Below are 26542 nucleotides of genomic sequence, written 5' to 3'. Positions count from 1 at the left end.
GGTTCTTTCGCGCGATAAAATAAATAAGTAGACATAACAAAAAATCATAAACGGTCCACCTTCGAATTTGTGACGTTACAAGGTAGCTAATTGTTTTTATAACGTTGCTATTCACAGATACGCAGCATTCATGGTTAATTATGACTATATATGTATATTAACTCAAAAATTTGAGCATATCCATTTTTAAATATTCACTTGTTTGTAATTAGTTAAGTAGGGTATAAGTATTGTTTTGTACGAGGCATTTAGACCGTAGGACGGCTAGTTGTGCACCGCACTAGAATGCCGTTTTACTTTAAGTCTGTTTAAATCGCTATTATTAAAGCGGGAATGGGTCATCTAAGGAATGACGGCTAGCTGTACATCCAATGAGTAACGAGAATAGACAATAATTAAATAACAAATAATCACATATATTAGAAGTTCTTCAAAGAGTATCTTAAATTTAAGAGGTAACGAGGGACCTTTAAATATGCGCGAAGCGGCATAAAACTAAATAGTCAACTTCAATAAAAACAAATAATAAGTAACATCAAAAAATAATATAAACTCAGCTGAATAGATGAAGCTGTTGATAGTGATGAGTGGACTGTATGAAATGTTTTGGTAATATTGTCGAACATCTGAGTAAGGCGAGTCAGAGTGTAGATCCAGACACGTAATGGCAGATGAGAACAGACGGCGGAAAAGCGACTACGGGCAATGAAGATATTTAGTGGTGAAGGTCAGAGCCCAATCATTAGTGGGCGTGTAAGAGCGCGACAACTTTGAGCACAAGAGTGTAATAAACAAATAAAAGAATAACGGCGTACAACGGCCGAACAATTTACCATTAAAGGGAAGGCGCTTGCTACATAAAAAAATAACACATAAGACAATTGACTGACTGACCCTCGAAGATGAACTTTACACGGATGACAATTGACACGGAGGTCATCGATTTGCCGTGCTGGGGCTGAGTAAAGCAAAGACGCTAGAGATCAGCTGCCATACGATATAATAATATAATCAACGATGTTTATCACAACTGGTCTACTATATCATTGCTAAAGGCGTTTTGTACCAAACAAGTAATTAAATACGAGTAATTTGAATAAACAAAGAGTCCCACAGCAAAGAGTCCGAGGAGACTATATTCGTAAAGTTAAAGAATTTTTATTTGCATTTTAGAAAAAAGTGCATGATTGAATTTTTTGTAATAATTCACTGTGCCACGGTTGAATTATCCCTGTGCATGTGTGTGATCTGCCGTGCCTTGAAGCATATAAAAACACTTCATTTATAAATAAACTTTTAATTTCAGGATGGGGTTAGAGGTTAGAAAAAGTTGTATCCGATAAATATAATTTTATTTTTGTGCTGTATAACGGCTAATAAACTTCTTCTAACCAAACATATTTTCATGGCTTATATAAATATGAATAAATTATTATGAAAAAAGTATATAAATCAATAATAATTACACATATATGCCCGAGTATTTATATATTTAATAATATCTGTTAATAGACTATATAAATTTAATGAAATAATGGTATAAGACTTATACAAGTAATTTAATTTTGTTCAGTAACAATTACTTATTATGTTGCCTACACGATTAATATTTTTTTTTGCACTAATATGTCTTACTAACAGTTCTCCTCCTCTTAAGACAGCCGCAGACTATGAAGTTGCTGAATTTAAAAGAATTATTTCATCTGAAGGATGGAAATCAGCAATTAGTATTTTCTTTAAATTGCCACATGGTAGTGAGGAACCAGTCAATAAAGTATTTAAAGATCGACCTATCATTAATAAGCATGATGCTTCATTGATATTAAGTAATGTTTATGAAAAACTACTAGGTTATTTAAATATTAATTATAGATTGATGTCATATAGATGTAATATTCATAAAAATGACGTGCATAAACTGATGAATTTTTTAACAATATCCAAAGCTATTCTTAAGTTTGAACCATTAATAAGTTGTATGGCTAAAGCACTAAAAAATTTAAATTGTGATAATAAGAATATTGCTTTTAATAATCTTAATAAATCTTTAAATATTATAAAAGATATAAAAAAAATTGAGAAAAAAGAAAGAAGTTATGAATTGATAAATAGTATTTTTGAAAAATATTGTAATAATAATGACACACCTCTTACAATACAAAATTCCGATACCACTGATTCACATATTCCAGATAATTTCATCGACAAGTATATTGAAAAAGTAAGAAAACTTGAAAAAAATTCAATTTTTGACCCAAATCACGCAGATTTTCCAAAAACAGTTAAGGAAGGTGTTACTATGTTTTGCGTAAATTTTGGATTTAAAGAATAAGTACTAAAATAAATAACATCTAGTTTTCTTTATTTTTTTTCCTTACTTTATAATCTAAAAATTACCATTATATAAACTGTAATGTAATACATATATTTTAAAATATAATATCTAATGTATTTTTAATCTAAAATATTACTAAGATTCAATTATTAGATGTAAGACTCTAAATACTTTCTTTTATATATTAAAATAATATAATATTATGTAAATTATTTTAATTTAAATAAATTGTTTACAGCTACATCTATTTCAAATATTTTTTTTATTATTATTTTTAACTCTCGATTACAAATGCCTTTTATTATTTATGACAGTGATGCAATTAGAAATTTTGTATGGGGATCCAGATAACTTTTAGAACGTAGAGTAGTGGGGAAATTCACCCCTTCACAAATACCCACTATTATGATTTTATGTCCAAGAAGTCTGGACCCGGAAACTTCTCCCTGGTTTCGCTACTGATTTATAATTTGATAACATTTCTGTCATTGTCATTGTTAATGTCAACATTTCTGTTATATTAATATTTCAAAAATTATTCAAATGTAAAATAAATTTTACAAAGTAAAACCTAATCAAACTAGACATATGAAATGCGTAAAGAATTTCTCGTTAAAAAATAATCAATATAATTATTTTATAAACATTTAATAGCTTATATCAATTAAAAATTTATGTTTTCTATGTTTCTGAACTTATTACGTTTTAGAGACTATTTGAAATAAAATGATACAAATATTACTTTGGTTGCTTGCTCGCATAATTCATGTGTTAAAAAGAGCCTTAAACAAAGATATTTAAAATATAGCCTTTCTCAAAAAATCTATAAATTCGTATGTTACTTTAAGTATTTTTATAATAATAAGGGAAAGTAACTTTTGAACCCCTTAAAAATTTAATAATCTTATGCCTATTATTTTATAAAAAAAAAAAAGCCAAATTCTTTGTGTATCAACATACTTAGACGTAGGTTATATATACAATCAATATCAGTTAACATCAGTTGTTAATATTGTCGAGTCGGTTTACAAATGATAGCATTTGCAAAATATGTTATAACTTATAACTTATAACTTAATGACGGATTGTATTATTCTTTAGTTGTATCGGTATAACTAAACATAACACCACAGAAACATCTCCGAGATTTAGATAGTACACCCAAAGAAAAACCTCAATCAATTTTGATAGAGAAATTTTATCAAGGGTTTATGATAATGTTTTATTAATACAAACAAAATAATTATTCTTATAAATAATTATTGTTCAATACAAGAAAAAAAATTATCATATTGATAAATATATCATAGGTTCAATAGTAATGATATATTTATAAAATTTAACAATGAATTTATTATATAAATCGAGGTTTTTCTCTGGGTGTAAGTAAACTAAAAGTATATTTGTTTTAAAAAGGCCTACCATTCAAAAAAAAAAAAGTTTGTTCTTCTCTTAAATTTTGGACTGAATACTTTAAAGAATTTAAAATACTACTTAAAAGCTCAGTTTATAATAATAATAAGAACTTAACATGTTTTCAGTCTTCTCAAGTGTTCTAGATTTGCGTCAAATTAAGTTTTTAATGAACTATAAAAACTTAAAATTATAAGTGAATATTGGTAAAATTTTTAGGGTGGCTCTTGATAACAATGTAAACAAATCGACTGCTTAGAAAATATTATTACAATTTCTTTAATGATACAAGAACGCACATAGAAAACTGAATATTATACGTTATTTTTTATTTTAATCTGTTAATTTTCTATTTTTCTAACTAAACATTTATAATTTTTTGTTGTTTAATCATTTAAATGCATATATACATAGAATAGGATAATGAGAATCAAGTTCACACCCTTTGGCTTTAATTGAATCTCTTAAACAAATTAATCACCATAAAAACTTAAAATTTGCTAGAAATACTACTAGATATACAAGATTATCATAATTTTATGAACTAACAGGTTTTTGGTTGAAGGAATAATAATAATTTATATTTTTTAATTTTTTTCGATTCTTCTAGATACATGATATTTTAATTTATCAATTATAAAATATTTTTTATGTTCATCCCTTAAAAGTATAAAGGCTGAAAATAATCACTCTGTATATATATAAATGATAGTCTTTAATAAATGATTAAATAATTAAAATAGTTCATTATGTACACATGTGTATTTTTTTCAATATTTGTCCTTGAGACTCTTTTATTCAAAGATATCCCGTCACTGTTTGCTTTATTCCTATTTATCTTATTACTTTATTTAATGTATTGCTTTTGAACATTTGCAATTATTTTCTGTTGGAATCAAAAATAAACTATGAATAATGTAACTTAAAATGATAATTTTATCAAAAACTATTATTAAATTATGATGACTACTAAAGAGAAGCATTATAAAGAATTTTAAAATAAAAAAAAAATATAATCCATATTTTAGTTATCATACATCATATTTGTGTCCACTATAGATGATATCTAACAGTGATTAAAATCACTATCATAAAAAACGCTTCGATGCGAATCTGTAGATAGTGTTTAATTTTAAAAAATTGGTGGACTAGACCAAAAGTTAGTATAGTTCTCCTAACTATATTATAGTATTTGCAACTGTCCTTGTCAGTAATTCTACCCAGTAACGTATGGTTGGATCAACCAAATTAATTTAGTTATTATACATAGTTATTTTTACCCAAGTATTTAGTTAGAGCAACTATATAGTATAGGTAATACAACCATATTATTATGGATAACTGGACAACAAATATAAAATAAAAATGTTATTTAGCGTTTGTTATTGTTTGTAAGTACTATTATAACTTGTACAATGATATGTTAATTAATGCGCTATTAGGTTTTGATTGTTTAATAATTGAACAATGAGTTAATTGTTAGTACACAGGAAAAATTTATTCAGATATCTTTATAAAACTTTTGTTGCCTGGACCGCGTTTGAATTCATCGATGGAAAAATAGCCTCTTTTTCCAGACGCGCCGTTGAGCTTATTGGCCGATGTGTATGAACGACTCATCATTCGTTGATTTATTGAGAACGATAGTCGACGAAAACTTAAGCTGATCTATATATCTATATATTTTTTTCCTTAATTGTTTAATTTTGATAATTAACATATATAATAATATAATTTAACAATATATTATAAAATAATTACAATAATGGATGAATGGACTCAAAATAAGTTGAAAGATATAAATCTAGAACAGCTAATTCAAGCTTTTGAAGGTAAGGAAAGTATTCATTACATTATATATTTACTAGAGAATATTATAGTTTTTTGAATTCTTTTAAATGATCAACGGTAGAAAAATGACAATTTTGTTAAATTTTTGCCCGTCTAATATAAATATTAATTATGTATATATTTATATTAGTAAAACAATGAAAATAAATTTTTATTTAAATTAAAATCAAATGATTTTTAAAAAAGAATTTCACACAGGAATAAATCAAATGATCATTAACTGTAGAATACAATATTTAATAATACAATTCACTATTCAAACCTATAAATTTCGGTAATTTAAAATGTTGATAAATTTTAGTTTTAATATTTAAATAAATACTTAACATTCGTACGGTAAAAAAAAGTTATAAATATTTTTTATAACACTATGAAAAATATTTATATAATCATTCCTAGGAAAAATAAAGTTTTTCATAAATAATAAATAAAAATATTAAATATACACAAATTGTTAGATAAAGAGATCGATAGAATTGCATACATGTCCTTGACAGAGAACATGCTAAAAGATTTGGTACATAAAATTGGTTGGAGGTCCAAAATTTTTAAAGATATATTTCAATCTAAAAGTACCGAAAATCAAACATTAGAGGTAATAAAACAAAGTTTGTATTTATAGTTAAGTAATAAATGACATAAAAAATTTAATTCATCTTCATCCATTTATTATTTTATAAATAATAAAATTTAATATAAAATTAATACGCTTTCTTTGCAAAAAAAAAAAAAAANNAATTAAAAATTTATGTTTTCTATGTTTCTGAACTTATTACGTTTTAGAGACTATTTGAAATAAAATGATACAAATATTACTTTGGTTGCTTGCTCGCATAATTCATGTGTTAAAAAGAGCCTTAAACAAAGATATTTAAAATATAGCCTTTCTCAAAAAATCTATAAATTCGTATGTTACTTTAAGTATTTTTATAATAATAAGGGAAAGTAACTTTTGAACCCCTTAAAAATTTAATAATCTTATGCCTATTATTTTATAAAAAAAAAAAAGCCAAATTCTTTGTGTATCAACATACTTAGACGTAGGTTATATATACAATCAATATCAGTTAACATCAGTTGTTAATATTGTCGAGTCGGTTTACAAATGATAGCATTTGCAAAATATGTTATAACTTATAACTTATAACTTAATGACGGATTGTATTATTCTTTAGTTGTATCGGTATAACTAAACATAACACCACAGAAACATCTCCGAGATTTAGATAGTACACCCAAAGAAAAACCTCAATCAATTTTGATAGAGAAATTTTATCAAGGGTTTATGATAATGTTTTATTAATACAAACAAAATAATTATTCTTATAAATAATTATTGTTCAATACAAGAAAAAAAATTATCATATTGATAAATATATCATAGGTTCAATAGTAATGATATATTTATAAAATTTAACAATGAATTTATTATATAAATCGAGGTTTTTCTCTGGGTGTAAGTAAACTAAAAGTATATTTGTTTTAAAAAGGCCTACCATTCAAAAAAAAAAAAGTTTGTTCTTCTCTTAAATTTTGGACTGAATACTTTAAAGAATTTAAAATACTACTTAAAAGCTCAGTTTATAATAATAATAAGAACTTAACATGTTTTCAGTCTTCTCAAGTGTTCTAGATTTGCGTCAAATTAAGTTTTTAATGAACTATAAAAACTTAAAATTATAAGTGAATATTGGTAAAATTTTTAGGGTGGCTCTTGATAACAATGTAAACAAATCGACTGCTTAGAAAATATTATTACAATTTCTTTAATGATACAAGAACGCACATAGAAAACTGAATATTATACGTTATTTTTTATTTTAATCTGTTAATTTTCTATTTTTCTAACTAAACATTTATAATTTTTTGTTGTTTAATCATTTAAATGCATATATACATAGAATAGGATAATGAGAATCAAGTTCACACCCTTTGGCTTTAATTGAATCTCTTAAACAAATTAATCACCATAAAAACTTAAAATTTGCTAGAAATACTACTAGATATACAAGATTATCATAATTTTATGAACTAACAGGTTTTTGGTTGAAGGAATAATAATAATTTATATTTTTTAATTTTTTTCGATTCTTCTAGATACATGATATTTTAATTTATCAATTATAAAATATTTTTTATGTTCATCCCTTAAAAGTATAAAGGCTGAAAATAATCACTCTGTATATATATAAATGATAGTCTTTAATAAATGATTAAATAATTAAAATAGTTCATTATGTACACATGTGTATTTTTTTCAATATTTGTCCTTGAGACTCTTTTATTCAAAGATATCCCGTCACTGTTTGCTTTATTCCTATTTATCTTATTACTTTATTTAATGTATTGCTTTTGAACATTTGCAATTATTTTCTGTTGGAATCAAAAATAAACTATGAATAATGTAACTTAAAAAGATAATTTTATCAAAAACTATTATTAAATTATGATGACTACTAAAGAGAAGCATTATAAAGAATTTTAAAATAAAAAAAAAATATAATCCATATTTTAGTTATCATACATCATATTTGTGTCCACTATAGATGATATCTAACAGTGATTAAAATCACTATCATAAAAAACGCTTCGATGCGAATCTGTAGATAGTGTTTAATTTTAAAAAATTGGTGGACTAGTCCAAAAGTTAGTATAGTTCTCCTAACTATATTATAGTATTTGCAACTGTCCTTGTCAATAATTCTACCCAGTAACGTATGGTTGGATCAACCAAATTAATTTAGTTATTATACATAGTTATTTTTACCCAAGTATTTAGTTAGAGCAACTATATAGTATAGGTAATACAACCATATTATTATGGATAACTGGACAACAAATATAAAATAAAAATGTTATTTAGCGTTTGTTATTGTTTGTAAGTACTGTTATAACTTGTACAATGATATGTTAATTAATGCGCTATTAGGTTTTGATTGTTTAATAATTGAACAATGAGTTAATTGTTAGTACACAGGAAAAATTTATTCAGATATCTTTATAAAACTTTTGTTGCCTGGACCGCGTTTGAATTCATCGATGGAAAAATAGCCTCTTTTTCCAGACGCGCCGTTGAGCTTATTGGCCGATGTGTATGAACGACTCATCATTCGTTGATTTATTGAGAACGATAGTCGACGAAAACTTAAGCTGATCTATATATCTATATATTTTTTTCCTTAATTGTTTAATTTTGATAATTAACATATATAATAATATAATTTAACAATATATTATAAAATAATTACAATAATGGATGAATGGACTCAAAATAAGTTGAAAGATATAAATCTAGAACAGCTAATTCAAGCTTTTGAAGGTAAGGAAAGTATTCATTACATTATATATTTACTAGAGAATATTATAGTTTTTTGAATTCTTTTAAATGATCAACGGTAGAAAAATGACAATTTTGTTAAATTTTTGCCCGTCTAATATAAATATTAATTATGTATATATTTATATTAGTAAAACAATGAAAATAAATTTTTATTTAAATTAAAATCAAATGATTTTTAAAAAAGAATTTCACACAGGAATAAATCAAATGATCATTAACTGTAGAATACAATATTTAATAATACAATTCACTATTCAAACCTATAAATTTCGGTAATTTAAAATGTTGATAAATTTTAGTTTTAATATTTAAATAAATACTTAACATTCGTACGGTAAAAAAAAGTTATAAATATTTTTTATACCACTATGAAAAATATTTATATAATCATTCCTAGGAAAAATAAAGTTTTTCAAAAGTAATAAATAAAAATATTAAATATACACAAATTATTAGATGAAGAGATCGATAGAATTGCATACATGTCCTTGACAGAGAACATGCTAAAATATTTGGTACATAAAATTGGTTGGAGGTCCAAAATTTTTAAAGATATATTGAAATCTAAAAGTACCGAAAATTAAACATTAGAGGTAATAAAACAAAGTTTGTATTTATGGTTAAGTAATACATGACATAAAAAATTTAATATATCTTCATCCATTTATTATTTTATAAATAATAAAATTTAATATAAAATTAATACGCTTTCTTTGCAAAAAAAAAAAAAAAATATAACAATTTTTTAAATTAATCTAAGTATTTAATAGTCAAAAATATTAATTTAACAGACGTCATTTATTTTAGTGAATCTGATAAAAAAAAATTAGCTTATAATTCCAATATGAACGTACAGGTTGTTCCATCAGGTTCTAACATCCTTATTAATTTTTGATAGAAAAAAAATGTTGTGTTAACTGTTTTTTTAATTGTTTTTTAGTTTTGGACTACACTAAAAACATACTATACTATTTCTTTTTAATAGAATAAATAATAATAACAAACATTTTTATTTTACAATTGATTGGGAAAAATTAAACAAACAAAAATTGTTTTTCTCTGTAGACATTTTTTGAGGTTGATTTTATTAACTCCTAAGTTAATTTTCAACCAGGTTTAGTAATATCCAAAAAAGTATACTTCTAATACATAAAAATACACAGAACCAATCATTTTGTGAACAATAATCTTACTTTAGACCCTGAGCACCCTAAATCTTAATTTTTGAAATGCTAAATAAAAGAATTAATTTTAGTGAAAAAAAAAAACAAAACAATTTTTTTCTCAATGTTATTGCTCTGAAATCTTTTATCTAATTTAAGAATTTTAAAATGAAACATAAAATTCTTATTCAACGACATTTTATACTTTAAAAAAGCATTTATTAATAGCTAATTTAAATAATCCTTTATTTTTTTCGTTTAAAAAAAATACAAAATAAGACTATTTAATTGATGAAGCATCTTAAAAATATATTTTTAGGATAGCTACTTGATGTCTCATGTACATAATTTTATTAATTAATATTTATCAAACAATTATTTTAATTATTTAAAAAAAAAAACAACTTATATCCTTCAAAATATTTATAATAATTAATTATTCATTATATTAAAAGCTGTAATGCCTGTCTTGAGAATAAAATTTAACAGCTTGGTTATGAAGAGTTAATGGTTTAGAAACTGAAACATTACAATCGTTTTGGAATTTTGTTGTTAATTAATTTTTAAACAATTAAGATACACAAAAATTTAAGTAAATAATTTTTTTTGAGGAATATATTTTGCTAATTATGTTTACATTTCTTACATATTCTAGTCACATTATTAACAATTTATTTTATGTTTTACTAGTTTAAATTTTATAAATTATTGTGTTGTATTAATATTTCAGGTATTTGAAATCCAAACTCCTCTCACTGAAATCAATAGTAATATAAATTGTGATATAAATAAAATATATACATTTGAATATGAAGAAGAGAATAATCATGAGGTTGAAATAAAAGAGAATTAAACAGCTGAATGTAGTAAAACTACAAACATCAAAATTGAAGTAATAATAGTATTTTTACGCAATATTGATAATAAGTTATACATATAATTGAGTGTACTCAGAGGCTATTATAAATGAATATTTTAATGTTTTGTGTACACCTTTTAATAAATTAAATACAGAACACTTAAGGTTTAAAGCTATGGACGACTTTGGAACATTTATTAGACCAGTAGGCACTACAGTTAATTATCGATCTAATGACACACTTCAGGGAGGTAATTTGATTGTTCAACCATCTCCCATAAAAATTTACAGTGTACCTCTTGAAAAATTATTCAAACAATTTTTTGAGATTCCTTATGTTTATGAGGTATTTATGAATTATTCTCAATATTTAATGACTGAAAATTTCAATGGAATTGTAATCAATTTTCTCCAGAGTNGTGTACCTCTTGAAAAATTGTTCAAACAATTTTTTGAGATTCCTAATGCTTATGAGGTATTTATGAATTATTCTCAATATTTAATGACTGAAAATTTCAACGGAATTGTAATCAATTTTCTCCAGAGTAAATTATGGAGAGACAAACTGGCACTACCCATTAACTAGGATAAAATAATTTTTCCTTTTTTTCTTTATTATGATGACTACGAGACAAATAATATTCTAGGAAGTCGTGCAGGAATTCAAAATTTAGGAGCAGTATACTTAAGTTTACCAGGTTGTCTTTCAGAATTTTCTTCTAAATTAGAAAATATATTTTTAATATTATTGTTTCACACAGCCGGTAAAAAAAAATTGGGAAATTTTACAATATTTAATAAATTGATTTCAGATATTAATATGTTAGAAACAAACGGGATCTTTATCAATGTGAATAATTTAAACATTAAAATATATTTTCGTTAGCCCTTATTTTAGGCGATAACTTAGGATTACATAGTATTCTAGGTTTTTCAGAATCTTTTAACTCTAATTATCCTTGCCGATTCTGCCTTTGCTCCAAGGCTGAATGGAATTCATGTACAGTTCAAAACAATAATAAACTTATTACATATGAAAATTATTCCGAACAAATCCTTTCCCCCAGTGTCTCGACAACTGGTGTTGTTATAATTAATTTCATGTTACTAATAATTTTTCTGTTGATATCATGCACGACTTGTTGGAGGGTGTTTGTGACTATGAATTAACCGGTATTTTAAGGTATCTTATAGTTAACTCATGTTATTTTTCCTTAGAAACTCTGAATCAACGAATTCATTTCTTTAATGACGGTCCTACTGATATAAGAAACAGGCCACAAGGCATATCAGAAATTCATTTAAAAAGTTCAAACCCTCAAATGCTTAAAATGAATGCTAGTGAAACTTGGTGTTTCACTGAGTATTTAGGACTTATTATTGGGGAATTGGTGCCCAAAGGTAATCAAGTGTGGGGTTTATATATTTTACTTAATAAGATAATAAATATTATTACTTCGTATTCTATTGTACCTGACGATATAGATATACTCAAAAATTTAATAGATGAACATCATCAAATTTTTATTAATCTGATGAAAACTAATTTAAAGCCAAAGAGTCATCATATGGTACACTATTCTTTAATAATAGACAAAATAGGGCCACTGATAAATATATGGTCTATGCGCTATGAAGCAAAACATAAAGAGTCAAAAGTTGCTGCTCAAGCCACGTCCAGTCGAACAAATATATGTTATACTCTATTTTTAAAAAATCAGCTTAAAGTTTCCCACACATTAAACAGCAAAAATAATAGCTTTGACCCATCAATTTTATTTAACATCGGAAAATGTGTTATATTGTCAATAGAGGAAACACAATTAATTTCAAATAATATTTCTAAAATAAACAATTATAAATTTGTTTCTTGGGTAGAGTGGTTAGGGACTAGATTCTCAGTAAATAATATGTGTGTATATGTTGACATAAAAGTGGATGACGGTTTACCTGTATTTGCTCTTATTAAGCATATTTGTGTTTCCCCAGATATGCGTCCTTTTTTAATTTGTAAATTATATAAAACTGACGGATTTTATGAACATTATCAATCGTATATGTTCATTTTACCGAAAAAACGGTTAAGATAGATATGAAATATTTAGGCCTACATTTTGTTTTGCACACAAAAATGGTGATTTGTATATTGTATAATTTTTATTTTTATGTTTTGTGAATAAACTGATTATATTTATGTTATATAAAGTATATTTTATAAAGTTCTTAAATTATTATCAAATCCATTAACACATAATATTATTATATACGCATTTATACGTAGTATACGACAAAAAAATACTCTAAAAATACGGTAACACTTAACAAATAGTCAACAATTTAGTTTGGTAGGCTTAACCAAACGTATAGTTAAGTTAACTATAATGTATGGCTCATACAACCATTTCATTAGGTTACTACAACCTATTCCACAAAAGTTCATACAACTATGTCACATAGTTATAACAACCATAAGATACTAACCACATAAGCATGGTAATTTTAACCATAGTGCATAGCTGTCGCTATACTAACATTAAATTTTGGGGTACCGTAACCATTTAAATGGTTAACCTAACCATAATTTTTTTCCGTGTAAAGACAAAAAAAAGTCCGACATTTTTTTTTTCTAGAATTGAGTATATTGTTTATAATAATTATTATATATGTATATTATTGCCTATTATATTGTATATTATAAAGTTAAAATGGTTCTCATTAAAATTTCGAAGATCGACTCTTTTTGATTCACCTTACTACAGAGTTTTTCGATATTCATTTGTCTGTACAGTGACGCAAGCTTTCCAAGTCGGCGTAAACAATCTAAATTATTAACGTTACCGGTTCCTCCCGTCTCGTATTTTTGAACTGCAATATTGACTGGTTCGAATCGACTGGACGTAGGACAGCTACCGCTTCCCTAAACTTACCACATATTTTCATATGATCATCCTGACCAGCTTGTCCACTCAGACAGGACGACAGCGTTCGGTCTGTAAACACGCTGAGGCAGCGCTTACAATAGATTTTATGATGATGACCGGCACTCGGTTGTTTGAAAACTAATTTTTTAACAGAAATTTTTTATGTAGCAATAATGTCTATTACCACTCTCCGTGATGTAAAGTACATCGATGTGTTTGGTGTTCGAACGTGAATTGGTAATACGCAACGGATAAACATTATTTTTATCGTCCAATGCAAACACTTTGATGGACAAAAACGGGCTGTTGGGTCAAACTTATTTATTTGTTTAATTGGAGTGGGAAAATCAATACCGCTAAAATTAATATTTGAATTTTTTTTAAATCGAGGTAACCCGAATTCCACTTTTTTTTTTTGTGTGTCTGTTACCACTTTTTCTCAGCTCTCACCGGACCGATTTCTTTCAACGATACGTCAAAAGATCACAAAACGTATCTATTCGAAGACATTACCCTTAAAAATTGAAAAAAATTTCCCTCGTTCCCAGTAAATGGGGGAAACCTTCAAAAAAATTTCAAATTGAAAAAAAATCGCTAATTTTCGAATTTTTTTCAATTTCTTTTACTGAAAACTGCCATAATATTTTTAAAAATGACCAAATCAATATAATTTTTTTTTATAGATGCTTGATATCTTTACTTATCATTTCGTATATTTTTTGACCCATTACCAGCCCACAGGGAGGGGATTTAAAAAGATAACTTTTTCACAAAAAATAAACTTTTTAAATTGTTTTAAAGTCTGACACTATTATATATATCTTAAATTAAAACTAATGTAATGTGCTTTATTATGGAAAAAAAATATTTCGGACTTGACACGGCCCGTAATAGTGTACTATTGATTTACTGTGAATTAGCACGTTTCCGGTCGTGATTATCAGCTGTCAACCGTCGCACTCATTAGTGTTGACGATGACACTAGTTTGTCCTGTCCGGCGGTCGGTAGATAGGACAGGTCAGGGGAGTGCAGCACCGCGAGACATGTCGGCGACTATGTAAAACAGTTCATCTGTGACTTACATCCGTCGCATGTGCCGTGTTATTTACCAGCGTCTTATTTTTTAATCCGCACCTTTCGATTCACCCGTCAGTTGTATATTATAGTGTTAATATTATTATAACTTAAAATAAAATAAATTGACATAAATCATAACGACGTTACAATTTATTTTATCCATTAACTTTTAATTACCGTGTCAGACTTTATTTTGTCTTCACGGTGAAAATAGTTACCGAATGCTATTTGTGTGTGAAAATTCTCGATTTTATATTTTACATTTTTTACTTTATAATGCTATAATTTATTGAAAAGTGAATGGATCAATACAATTTTTTTATGAGAAATAATATTTATAATTTTTTTAAATTAAACACTATCTAAGGATTTGGATCGAAGCGCTTTTATGATAGTGATTTTAATCACTGTCAGATATCATTATACTTGATCCAATTATTATACCTCGATAGAATCGCCCATTTAAAACATTGATTGTCGGTTTTATTTTGAACGTTTATAACAGCGTGTTTGTGTTTAATACACGATGGAAGATCAATGAAACAACTACCATGCAACGGTGAAAATGTTGTCACCCTCAATATTAGTCCGTCTATGAACAGCAATGTCTATCCGCTTGGATTCCATTGTTTCTTGTTCCTGGGCAAGTTTTTGTTGCGTGTTTGAGTCGTCTCTCAGTTCACCCATAACTTGATGTAAATAATTTTTGTACAGCACAACGTTTAATTTTATTAATCCACCTTCGCTCAAATCTTTCAATATATCAAATAAATCAACACCGATGAAATGTCTTTTCAACTTCGGTTTTGTTTTAAAAAAAAAAAAAATGTTTACCCGTCCTCTAAGAGCTGTTTCTATCGGCATAAAACCCGAACCTACTGTATGCATACACATACGTTTGGTAACTTCACCCTTCATTGTACGTGTCGACAAGGGTACGTAGACAACCTACAGTAGCAATAACCACTTGTACCCACGTTCAATTTATAATGCAATCTTAATCCGTCATTATCGATAAACGAACGACCGTAACCGCAAACATTTTCATATGAATTCGACATATTAATAACTATAATTAGTAAATACGTTCACATTTAACAAAAAAATATATCTATATTTCATAAAGCCTACACCACTATTCAACTATTCAGTTCAATGTTTAATATTCTTTTAAAGTTTTTATATTTTATTTTTTCATTGAACAGTAACATTTCAATATTGTGTTAGATATTATTCATTAAGGTAAAAATGCTATAGGTTTCAATAATGACACCATGAGTAATAAATTATTCAAAATATTCATAAAGTTTGTTTGAAAATTGAAATTTTAATTACATTAAATGTACTTTTTCTTTTTATATTGATTCTCCTGGAATCGATACATTTTGAATAGTTGGCCTTTAACTACATATGTGTTATAATTAGAAATATATAAACACACAATAAGATTATTTAAAGAATCTGATTATTTTTTATTTAAATAATTAAATTATTCAACAGTCAATATTATTATTATTATTATTTATGCAAGCATTTCCGATTTTGTCATTAAATTTTAAGAATATTTTTTTGTCACTGTTATTGTATTCGATAATTTCTTCATCCGTTAATTTTATTCTTGGTTTGAACACATGCTTGTTGTCATGAGTTGGGCAACCACCACCATACTATTTCTTGTATTAACATTTTTCATAGCTAATACTTTATATTTCTTTCTCTTTGAGATCGCTGAGTTTTAAATAACCTCTAACTTCAGCTTGTTAATTAAATTTATTATTCAAGCTGCCCATATCTACCTTAATATATAATATTATTTATATTATATGTATGAAAACAGTTATTTTATATTATCATTTTCTAAATATTGTACATAAATAGTTGTATAAATACTATTCAGAAGATACCCAACTATTCAGTAAGTTATATCTTTGTAAGTCATCTTCTAAAACATAATATTAACTTTTTCTTTTCAATTTTTAACATCTTGTTCATTTATTATTAAAGTAACCAGAGATAGAAATAAAATTTATTTTAACAAAGTTAAAGAAAAAAAAACATTTAGGTACACATCAATAATTATTCCAACATTTTCAAAAATTTAAAAAAAAAAATAAATAATATATACATAAGTTATTTTGAATGAACCATTTAAATAATTTATCATCACATAAATTACATATTTACTGTGATCGAAAATTAAAAATTAAATAAAACATACTATTTTGATTAATAGATATTTGATCTATGACATATTTTATTATAAAACTATCTTGGTCATATGCCATATCACGTATACTATCATCAGTTGTGCACACAGAATAAATAAATTCATTATTTACATTATGAGATAATACAGAATAAAAATTGAATTTTAAATAATTTTTTTGCCTAAACAATAAATTGTAAGCGCCTGATCATATCTCAGATGTATACATTTCACAATAATTTCTAATCATATCTAGCATTACGGGACTTTTTATTCCATCTTCATATTTAATGTCTTGTCCAGACGCCGTAAATTTCTTGATTCGTACAAAATGCCTGCCAATATATTAAATTGAGAAACATTTTGTGTTTTTTACGGTATCTTTAACGTCATTAATGCTCAATGAAAGATGCGTTGTATAAAAGTTTTACGATTATAATTAATATAAAGAAATATGTATATTTCGGAGTTTAGTAAAAAAAATTGTAATAACTTACTGTGATTTTTATTCTCAAACAACAAAAATATACAACAAACATACGTATGAAATTAATATAAACGCGATAAAAACAATTAACATCTCGGTGAAAAATTTATTTTCAATAATTGCAAATGAACACAGTGAAAATATCTTCCTAAAAATTAAAAATTATTTTTACAAACATTACTTCGGATAAAATATATAAATATGTAAAATATAACATAGTTTAACTTGATTTTTGAATTTTTTCTTCCCAATTTGAAATATGACTCATCTGAGTGTGCATGAAATCTGCCCCAAATATTTTGAACAGAGTTGTTTTACTTTGAAAAATATAACTATATATTACTTACGTTTTTAATGATTTTCGATCTTCTATATTAAAAAATAAGACTGATGAACATAGAGAAACTAGTAGAACACATGAAAACGAATTATTAAACGTAGATAAGTTGTTTCTCCAGTTTTATTGCAAAATAGATTTTCTATTTACATGTATAAACGTGATAATCTATAAGATAAAATCCCTTTAGAGAGAGTAGTTTATGGGGATAGATGAAGATAATTAGAAAATTAACGGTGGATAGGTACTTGTATTTCTAGTAATAAGATAAATCAATTATTTGAACTCATGTAAAAGTGTTCTATTGTTTAAGAGAAAACTCTTTAGAAGTATTCATGATTTTAATTGTTTGTATAGATAAAGCTGGTTAAGCTACTTGTTATTTAATTGAGGGATATTTTTTTTCAATTTTTGAGGGCAATATCTTCAACTAAATACGAATTGTAATCATTTGAAGTATCGTTGAAAAGAGTAGGTTAAGTGAGAGTTGGAAAAATAAATCGCAGCCTCAAAAAAAACATAAGTTAAATAATATTAACATGAATAAAAAAATTCTTCTCACGAGGGGAGACTATAGTGATGGGATCTTTGATATTTATTGAAGTTATTGAATGTTAATGAGATAAAAATCAAATGATTTGAAAATTTTATACTAACTCAAAAAAAAATGCAAAATATTAATTGCCACAGACGGATAGGAACCTCGTGCCCATTACGTGAAATATTCAAATGTTACCGATTGGGCAACTGTTCGTCACTTTCGACGTATAATAAAATTAACAATTTAAGCTAACTCAAATTTAAAAGTTACTTTTTCGACTTTAAATAAGTTTAATTTCTTATGTTTTATGAACTTTATTCTATGTCAATTAAATTATATAATATTCATGAAAGTCAATATTTTCTCCTAATAAGATATTTAAAAATAAAATAAAATACAAAACCTAGAATTTTAATAGAAAAATAGCATATTTTTGAATACGGTAGCCGTTTGCGAATAGAATATAGGTCGTCGGGACAAATTTTTTTTTTCATTTTATAGTACATAAAATAAGCTTTAATTTGATATATGTTTAAAGGACTCAGTATTTTCGGAACATTTTCAAAAATTAAGTTGAAAAAGTTAGTTTTTGTAAAAAAATTGTTATTTTAAATCCCCCTTGTGAGTAGAATAAGTGTTAGATTTTCAAAAAAATGATATCAAATGAAAGGGAAATATCTAAGGTTTTAGTATAAAAAAAATTATGTTGATTTTTGAAAAAGTTATGGAAGTATTAAGAAAAAAAAGTGAAAAAAATGACAAAATTTACCGATTTTAAAAATTGTAATTTTTTGTGAGATTTCCCTCATTTGCGGGGAACAAGAGAAAATATTATGGCAGTTTTCAGTAAAAAAAATTGAAAAAAATTCGAAAATTAGCGATTTTTTTTTAATTTGAAATTTTTTTAGAGGTTTCCCCCATTTACTGGGAACGAGGGAAATTTTTTTCAATTTTTAATGGTAATGTGTTCAACTAGATACGGTTTGTGATCTTTTGACGTATCGTTGAAAGAAATTGGTCCGGTGAGAGCTGAGAAAAAGTAGCGACAGACACAAAAATAAATAAATAAATAAACACATCATGGTGAAATTAATACCTTCTCAGCTTCCCATCGAAGCTAAAATAAAAGGGGATCATCGATATTGATTTCATAGAAAAGACAGATGGTGGTGACGAAAACATTTTCAGACTTCTAGGACCGGCCGTTTCCGAGTTACGGGCGATTTTATGTGAATTTTCCCAAAATTCACATTTACCGTAAACGATACAACAAAATTAAAGGCTAACGGAGGTCCCTGACTTCGCCGTGACATCAAATTAACGTCAGAACTACGCCTGGCATGGAGTTCACGTACAGTACACGACGTCATATTGACGCAGTACGAGGAGCACACGCCGCTGTAGTATACACTCGGTAGGGATACATACGTCACTTATAGGACACCACACAGTTGGGCTCCCGGAAACTACACCACCTGTGTTTGTCACGTAAACACTGTCACAATTTTATTAACACGCTTTTATTAGTGTCACATATATGTTTGTTGTAAGTTTGTAACTCAACGCGGCACGTGTTATTATGTCGCGTTCCCGTCGTCTATGACCTTGAGTTTAGACTGTCGTAACGCATTCACCCCACCCAGCTCACCACTCGCCGCAAACACAATTTTCCTGTATAATTTTATTTTTGGTTTTCGTACCCGTATACGCGTGCGTGTCATCAATTGTATATATATATATATATATATAAATAACAAATTTTTATTGTAATTGACACGGCCCCGCGTCGTTTCCTTATACACAATGGCCCCAACTCATGCCACTTTTATCAGCCGTAGCCCTATTTTATGAGTATTTGACTGACCAACACCGCGCGTTATACGCCGCGGTGCAAAGTCCAGCAAGTGCCGCACGGCCGACGACGTCCCGCCGCAAATGATTCCGTAGTCTTCTTCCCGTTTTCAAAGTGGCAACATCAATAAACCGATCTCCACTCACGCACCGTCGCCTTCAACGCTGCTAACCTTTTGACGCCCGAGGATCACGCCGGACATCGCGTCGTCGACGCCAGCGAAAGTGCCGCGATATTATGCGATGATCATATATTCCTACCGCCGTCGCTAATATTAATATATATATATATATATATTATTATTTGTACGTATATACGTATATGTTAATATTCATTTATATATTCCTATAGCCGACGCCGCTGCCGCCGTATATGCCTCGTGTATAATGTTTCCCCCGCCACGCCCGCCCACAAAACACGGCTATACCTCGTGTTTGATACGTTTACGTACTTAAGTCGCTTTACATGTATATATATATATATTCTAATTACTATTAAAACTTATATATTAATACGCTTTATTCTCATTAAGAGATATGTAGTGTATTCATTCCGATTACGGGAGATGATTCCCGTATGTCATTTTTCGTCACTACTTCCACGTAGCGCGCCTGCTGCTTTTCTTGGGGATGTGGTAGCCGTTTTTCAGACTCCCTCTCCGGAATCGAACCCTGATTTCCCGTTACCCCTTACAACCATGATATTGATATTAACTATTATCATAACATGAAACTAAAAAGTGAAAATTAAATATAGTTTAAAAAAACTAAAAAACACACTTTTAAAGCACATAGAACTAAAAAGTTAAAAATAATACCAGTATTTTTCGTTCATTATTGTTTTAAGTTAATTTTAAAAATTTTTTTTAACATTTTAATTCGATGTGCTTTAAAAGCGTCTTTTTTAGTTTTTTTAAACTATATTTATTTTTCACTTTTTATAATAATTTCGGGTTGGGGTTAGAAGTTAGAAAAATTTTTATCCCATAAATATAATTTTATTCTTGTGCTGTACAACAACAAATAAACTTCTTCTAACCAACATATTTTAATGGGTTGTATAAGTATGAATAAATTATTATGTTAAAAAAAAAATATAAATCAATAATAATTAAACATAATATGTTATATATACATATACATATGTTAAATATATTATATGCCCGAGTATTCATGCATTTAATAATATCTGTTAATAAATTATATAAATTCAATGAAATAATGGTATTACTTACACGAGCAATTTTTTATTATGTTGTCTACGCGATTAATATTATTTTTTGTACTAATATGTCTTACTAGCAGTTCTCGTCATCTTGATACAACAACAGATAATGAAGATGCTGAATTTAAAAGAAATATTTCATCTGATGGATGGAAAACTATAACTAGTGTTTATTTTAAATTTCCATATGGTAGTAAGGTATCAGTCAATAAAGTATTCAAAGAAGATCATCCTACCATTGTTAAGCAAGATGCTTTATTGATATTAAGAAAAGTTTATGAAAAACTAGTAGGTTTAAATTGTACTTATAGATGGATGTCATTTGGATATAATCGTCAGCCAGATAACGTGTTTAAAGTGAACAATTATTTAAAATTAGTCGCAGCTATTCTTAAGTTTGAACAATTAATAAGTTGTATGGCTAGAGCATTAAAATATTTAAATTGTGATGATGAGAATAAAGTTCTGTAGTGAATCAAAAAGAGAAATTAAGGGGGTTTATTACTTGTATTAATTTAGAGAGAACTTTAAAGTTACTTAAAATAAATTAACTAAGATAAATATGACGGGATTTGGGTGCTTATCTGAGTGACTAATTTATTGTATTAATAATATTGTTACTCGGGGTATGAGTATTAGGGTCTGTAAGAAAGATAGAAGATGATAAAAAAATAAAGTGATCTTTGTTTTATTAATATGGGATTTATTATAATTAACTGTCAATTCTTATATATCAATAATGCCACGAGTTTTGACGGTTATCGATGAAAGGTGGGATTGAGTCACCTCGTGTGTCTACCCAGAGTGGTATGGTGGCTATACATATGAACCTCCAACCTAACTCCTGAAATAGACACGTATTAACGATATAACTCTGCCAAGTAACTCTGTACAAACATTATTGATTTATAAATATTACTAGGTATATTGATTATTATTGATGATCACTTGATTTTCCTGTATGTATACTTAATCTATGTACTCATAAAATTCTAAACCTTATATATTTTTGATGAAATTATTAGATTCCTACCTTGATATTTTTCTGTGACACTTTTAAATAAATAGATGTTGTATTTTCTTATACAAATTTAATTGTGAAGACGGCATATCACTTCTTGCATATATTTCGTTATGATTGAGCGTAGTGAGTGCCTCTATGAATATTTGACCGGATCTGTCCCGGAATGCTTATTATTTTGGGCTTTTGTATTAAATTAGATCGTGGTTAAAAGGCAAGAAGTGATCACCGACGCCATCATTATTTCTTTATAAATCGTAATTTATTACATTTTTATCAACAATGATCTACATTTCATAATGTTCCGCCGTTTGTTCTATAAAATCTCACACATTATTTATTACCTTATGTGTAACACATTATTATTACATATTGTTTATCATTTCCTGTTTCTATTGTATAATTAAAATTCATTTTTTGTGATTGATTAATTGAAGTCTTAAATAATACATTATGAAATTAATGATGTACTGTGTACATCATTACAGTTCTCAACAATCTTAAAAAAATCACTAGAATTTATAGAAAAAATAAAGAAAATTGACAGTAAAAAAAAGAAGTTATGAATTAATTAATAATATTTTTGTAGAATATTTTGATATTGTTAACACACCTATAATAGAGAATTTCGACGACATTGGTTCACCTAAACCAGAAAATTTCATCGACAAGTATATTGAAGAATCAAAAAACTTTAAAAAAAAATGTATTCAAGAATCAACTTTTAATCCGTATCACACATTATTTCAAAAAAAAGTTGAGGAAGGTGTTACCATGTTTTGCGTAAATTTTGGATTTAAAGAATAGGTAGTAAAATAATAACATCTAGTTTTCTTTAATTTTTTTCCTTACTTTATGCTCAAGAAAAAAAACATTATTTTAAATGTAATGTAATACATATATTTTAAAATCTAATATTTAATGTATTTTTAATCTACAATATTACTTAAATACAATTATTAGAAGTAAGACTCTAAAAAGACTCCATAAAGTCTGGACCTAGAAACCTCACTCTGGTCGTGCCACTGATTTATAATTTAATGTAATGACTAATGTAAGATTTTTGTTATATTAATATTCTAAAATTAGTCAATTGTACAATAAATTTTACAAAATAAATCTTAATCAATCTAGATATATGGAATGCATAATGAATTTATCGTTGAAAAATAATCAACATAATTATTTTATAACACATTTAATGTTTATATCAATTAAAAATTTATGTTTTCTATGTTGATGAGGGATTGACTATTAAGTTTTAGAGATTATTTAGAATAAAATGATAAAAATATTACTTTGGGTGCTTGCTCGTCTAATTCATGTGTTAAAAAGAGTCTTAAACAAAGATATTGCTTCGCAATTTAAAATAAAGCCTTTCTCAAAAAATCTATAAATTCATGTTACTTAAACTATTTTTATGATAAGGTAAAGTATCTTTTGAAACCATAAAAAAATTGGATAATTTTATGCCTATTATTTTATAAAAAAAACTAGCCAAATTCTTTGTGTATTAACACACTTAGACGTTGGTTATATTTACAATTAATATCAGTTAACTTCAATTGTTAATAATGTCGTGTCGATTAACAAACGACAGCATTTGCAATATACGTTTAACAGTTAATGATGGTTTCGTGATATTCTTTAGTTAAATCGATACAAATAAAGATAACACCACAGAAACATGACTAAGATTTAGATATTTTTGTAGTAAGTAAATTACAAATAAATATGTTTTAAAAAGGCCTACCATCCCTCAAAAAAAAAGTAAAAAAGATTCGTTCTATGCTTAAATTTTCGACTGAATACTTTAAAGAATTTGAAATACTTCTTAAAAGCTCAGTTAATAATAGTAGTAGAGACTTAAAATTTTTTGCAGTCTTCTCGAATGTTCTAGATTTGCGTCAAATTAAGTTTTTAATGAACTATAAAAACTTAGAATTACAAGTGAATATTGGTAAAATGTTTAGGGTGGCTCTTGATAACAATGTAAACAAATCGACTGCTTAGAAAATATGATTGAAATTTCTTTAATGATTTAAGAACGCACACAAAAAACTGAATATTATACGTTATTTTTTATTTTAATCTGTTAATTTTCTATTTTTCTAACTAAACATTTATAATTTTTTGTTGTTTAATCATTTAAATGCATATATACATAGAATAGGATAATGAGAATCAAGTTCACACCCTTAAGCTTTAATTGAATCGCTTAAACAAATTAATCACAATAAAAACTTAAAATTTGCTAGAAATACTATTAGATATACAGAATTTTATGAACTAACAGGTTTTTGGTTGAAGAAATAATAATAATCATATTTTTTAAATTTTTTTCGATTCTTCTACATACATGTTATTTTAATTTATTAATTATAAAATATTTTTTATATTCATCCCNATGTTATTTTAATTTATTAATTATAAAATATTTTTTATATTCATCCCCTAAAGGTATAATGGATTACACATAGCAATGTCGACTTTATTTTTTTTTAACGTATATAATTTACTAGCTTATTTATTAGATAATTAGATAACGATTTAATTGAAAAAATAACTGATCGATAACAACTGTCAAAATATTTTTCTTTATATTTAGGCTATAGGAGGAAATGCGACGTTGGGCGTCCTAAAGCAAAACCTCACGGTAGTTTCAGGACGTCAAACACTATGTTGACCGCAGTGAAAAAAAAAAGAAGGCTATAGGAGGAAAAGTACTGCAGGGAAATGACTATATATAAAATAAATAGCACCCACTTTTCTTCTCCAGTAAATAATTTAAAATGTTAATATATTAACATTACAACTTATGTATAGCAGAAAAATTGCGTTTATTATTTGTAAAATATAAAGTTTCCCATAATTTTTGTAATAGCTTGCTTTAATTATTAAAAAGCGAAGGTTTAGATGTTCCAAAAGATATTAGAACACTAATTAAAACTCTTAAAATCCATGATATTGTTGACATTTCTGGTGGGTTGTACATACATTTAGGTATAAATAATATTTTGATACCTATTTTAATTAAAAATAATGCACAGATGTATATTAAATCACATGTGCTAGATATAGGTATTAATATAGATGGTCTGCCCGTGTCTAAAAGTTCTAAAAGTCAGCTATGGCCAATTTTAATATCAATTTTAAATTTCAAAGAGTTAAAAGAAAATGTTATACCTATAGGCATTTTTCACGAATTTCAAAAGCCTCATTTAATTGAAGAATTTTTAAATCAATTTAATATTGATATATTAGAAGTGTTAGATAACGTAAAATGTAAATGGGTTATTATTTACCATAAAAATTTCAAATATTTCATGTGATTCCCATGCAAAAACTTTTTTACTTAATGTGAAAGGTCACAATGCCTATTTTGGCTGCACATCATGTATTGATGAGGGTAAATATTTAGAACACCGAATGACTTATCCTGAATTAAATGCACCATTAAGAACTGATGAGTCCTTTAGATTTAAAAAAAACCCAGCACAGGGGGGTCGCGGCACAGTGGTGACGTGGCATAGATGGATCAAGTATAATGATATCTGACAGTGATTAAAATCACTATCATAAAAAACGCTTCGATGCAAATCTTTAGATACTTTTTAATTTTAAAAAATTGGTGGACTATTCCAAAAGCTACATGATCTGCTAGTTCATTATTAATATCCTAATTAAGATAAAGTATGTAAAATGAAAAAGGAATTATTAAAAAATATTATTTATCATAAAAAAATAATGTTGATCCATACACTTTTCAATATGTCATAGCATTATAAAGTTAAAAATGTAAAAAATAAAATCGAGAATTTTCACACAATAATAGCATTCGGTAGCCATTTTCACCGTGAAGACTAAATAAAGTCCGAAATTTTTTTTTCGCATAATAAAGTACATTACATTAG

At 26.6% G+C, this 26542-nt stretch overlaps 2 protein-coding genes and 1 long non-coding RNA gene across 3 annotated transcripts; 2 read left to right on the top strand and 1 right to left on the bottom strand.

Moving 5' to 3' along the window:
• The first annotated feature begins 5489 nt into the window (after positions 1 to 5489).
• Positions 5490 to 11351, top strand: LOC126904427 (uncharacterized). The gene is made up of 3 exons (XM_050683468.1): positions 5490 to 5580; positions 6058 to 6194; positions 10833 to 11351. Exons 1-3 carry the CDS (start codon positions 5514 to 5516, stop codon positions 10953 to 10955), a joined length of 327 nt encoding a protein of 108 aa, XP_050539425.1. The 5' UTR covers positions 5490 to 5513; the 3' UTR covers positions 10956 to 11351.
• Positions 11352 to 11916: 565 nt separating this feature from the next.
• On the top strand, positions 11917 to 13051 carry LOC126893834 (uncharacterized). The gene is made up of 2 exons (XM_050664359.1): positions 11917 to 12362; positions 12447 to 13051. Exons 1-2 carry the CDS (start codon positions 12092 to 12094, stop codon positions 13049 to 13051), a joined length of 876 nt encoding a protein of 291 aa, XP_050520316.1. The 5' UTR covers positions 11917 to 12091.
• A 4136-nt stretch (positions 13052 to 17187) lies between these two features.
• Positions 17188 to 18052, bottom strand: LOC126904461 (uncharacterized). The gene is made up of 3 exons (XR_007703754.1): positions 17879 to 18052; positions 17664 to 17801; positions 17188 to 17501 (listed from the first exon to the last, which is right to left on the bottom strand). It is a non-coding gene; the product is annotated as an uncharacterized LOC126904461 (long non-coding RNA).
• Positions 18053 to 26542: the final 8490 nt, after the last annotated feature.

Source organism: Daktulosphaira vitifoliae, unplaced genomic scaffold (genome assembly GCF_025091365.1).
Source record: "Daktulosphaira vitifoliae isolate Bord-2020 unplaced genomic scaffold, ASM2509136v1 Scaffold_1, whole genome shotgun sequence".
NCBI lineage: Eukaryota > Metazoa > Arthropoda > Insecta > Hemiptera > Phylloxeridae > Daktulosphaira > Daktulosphaira vitifoliae.
The sequence above is the reverse complement of the archived record's forward strand: the minus strand, read 5'-3'. Positions and strand labels throughout refer to the sequence as shown.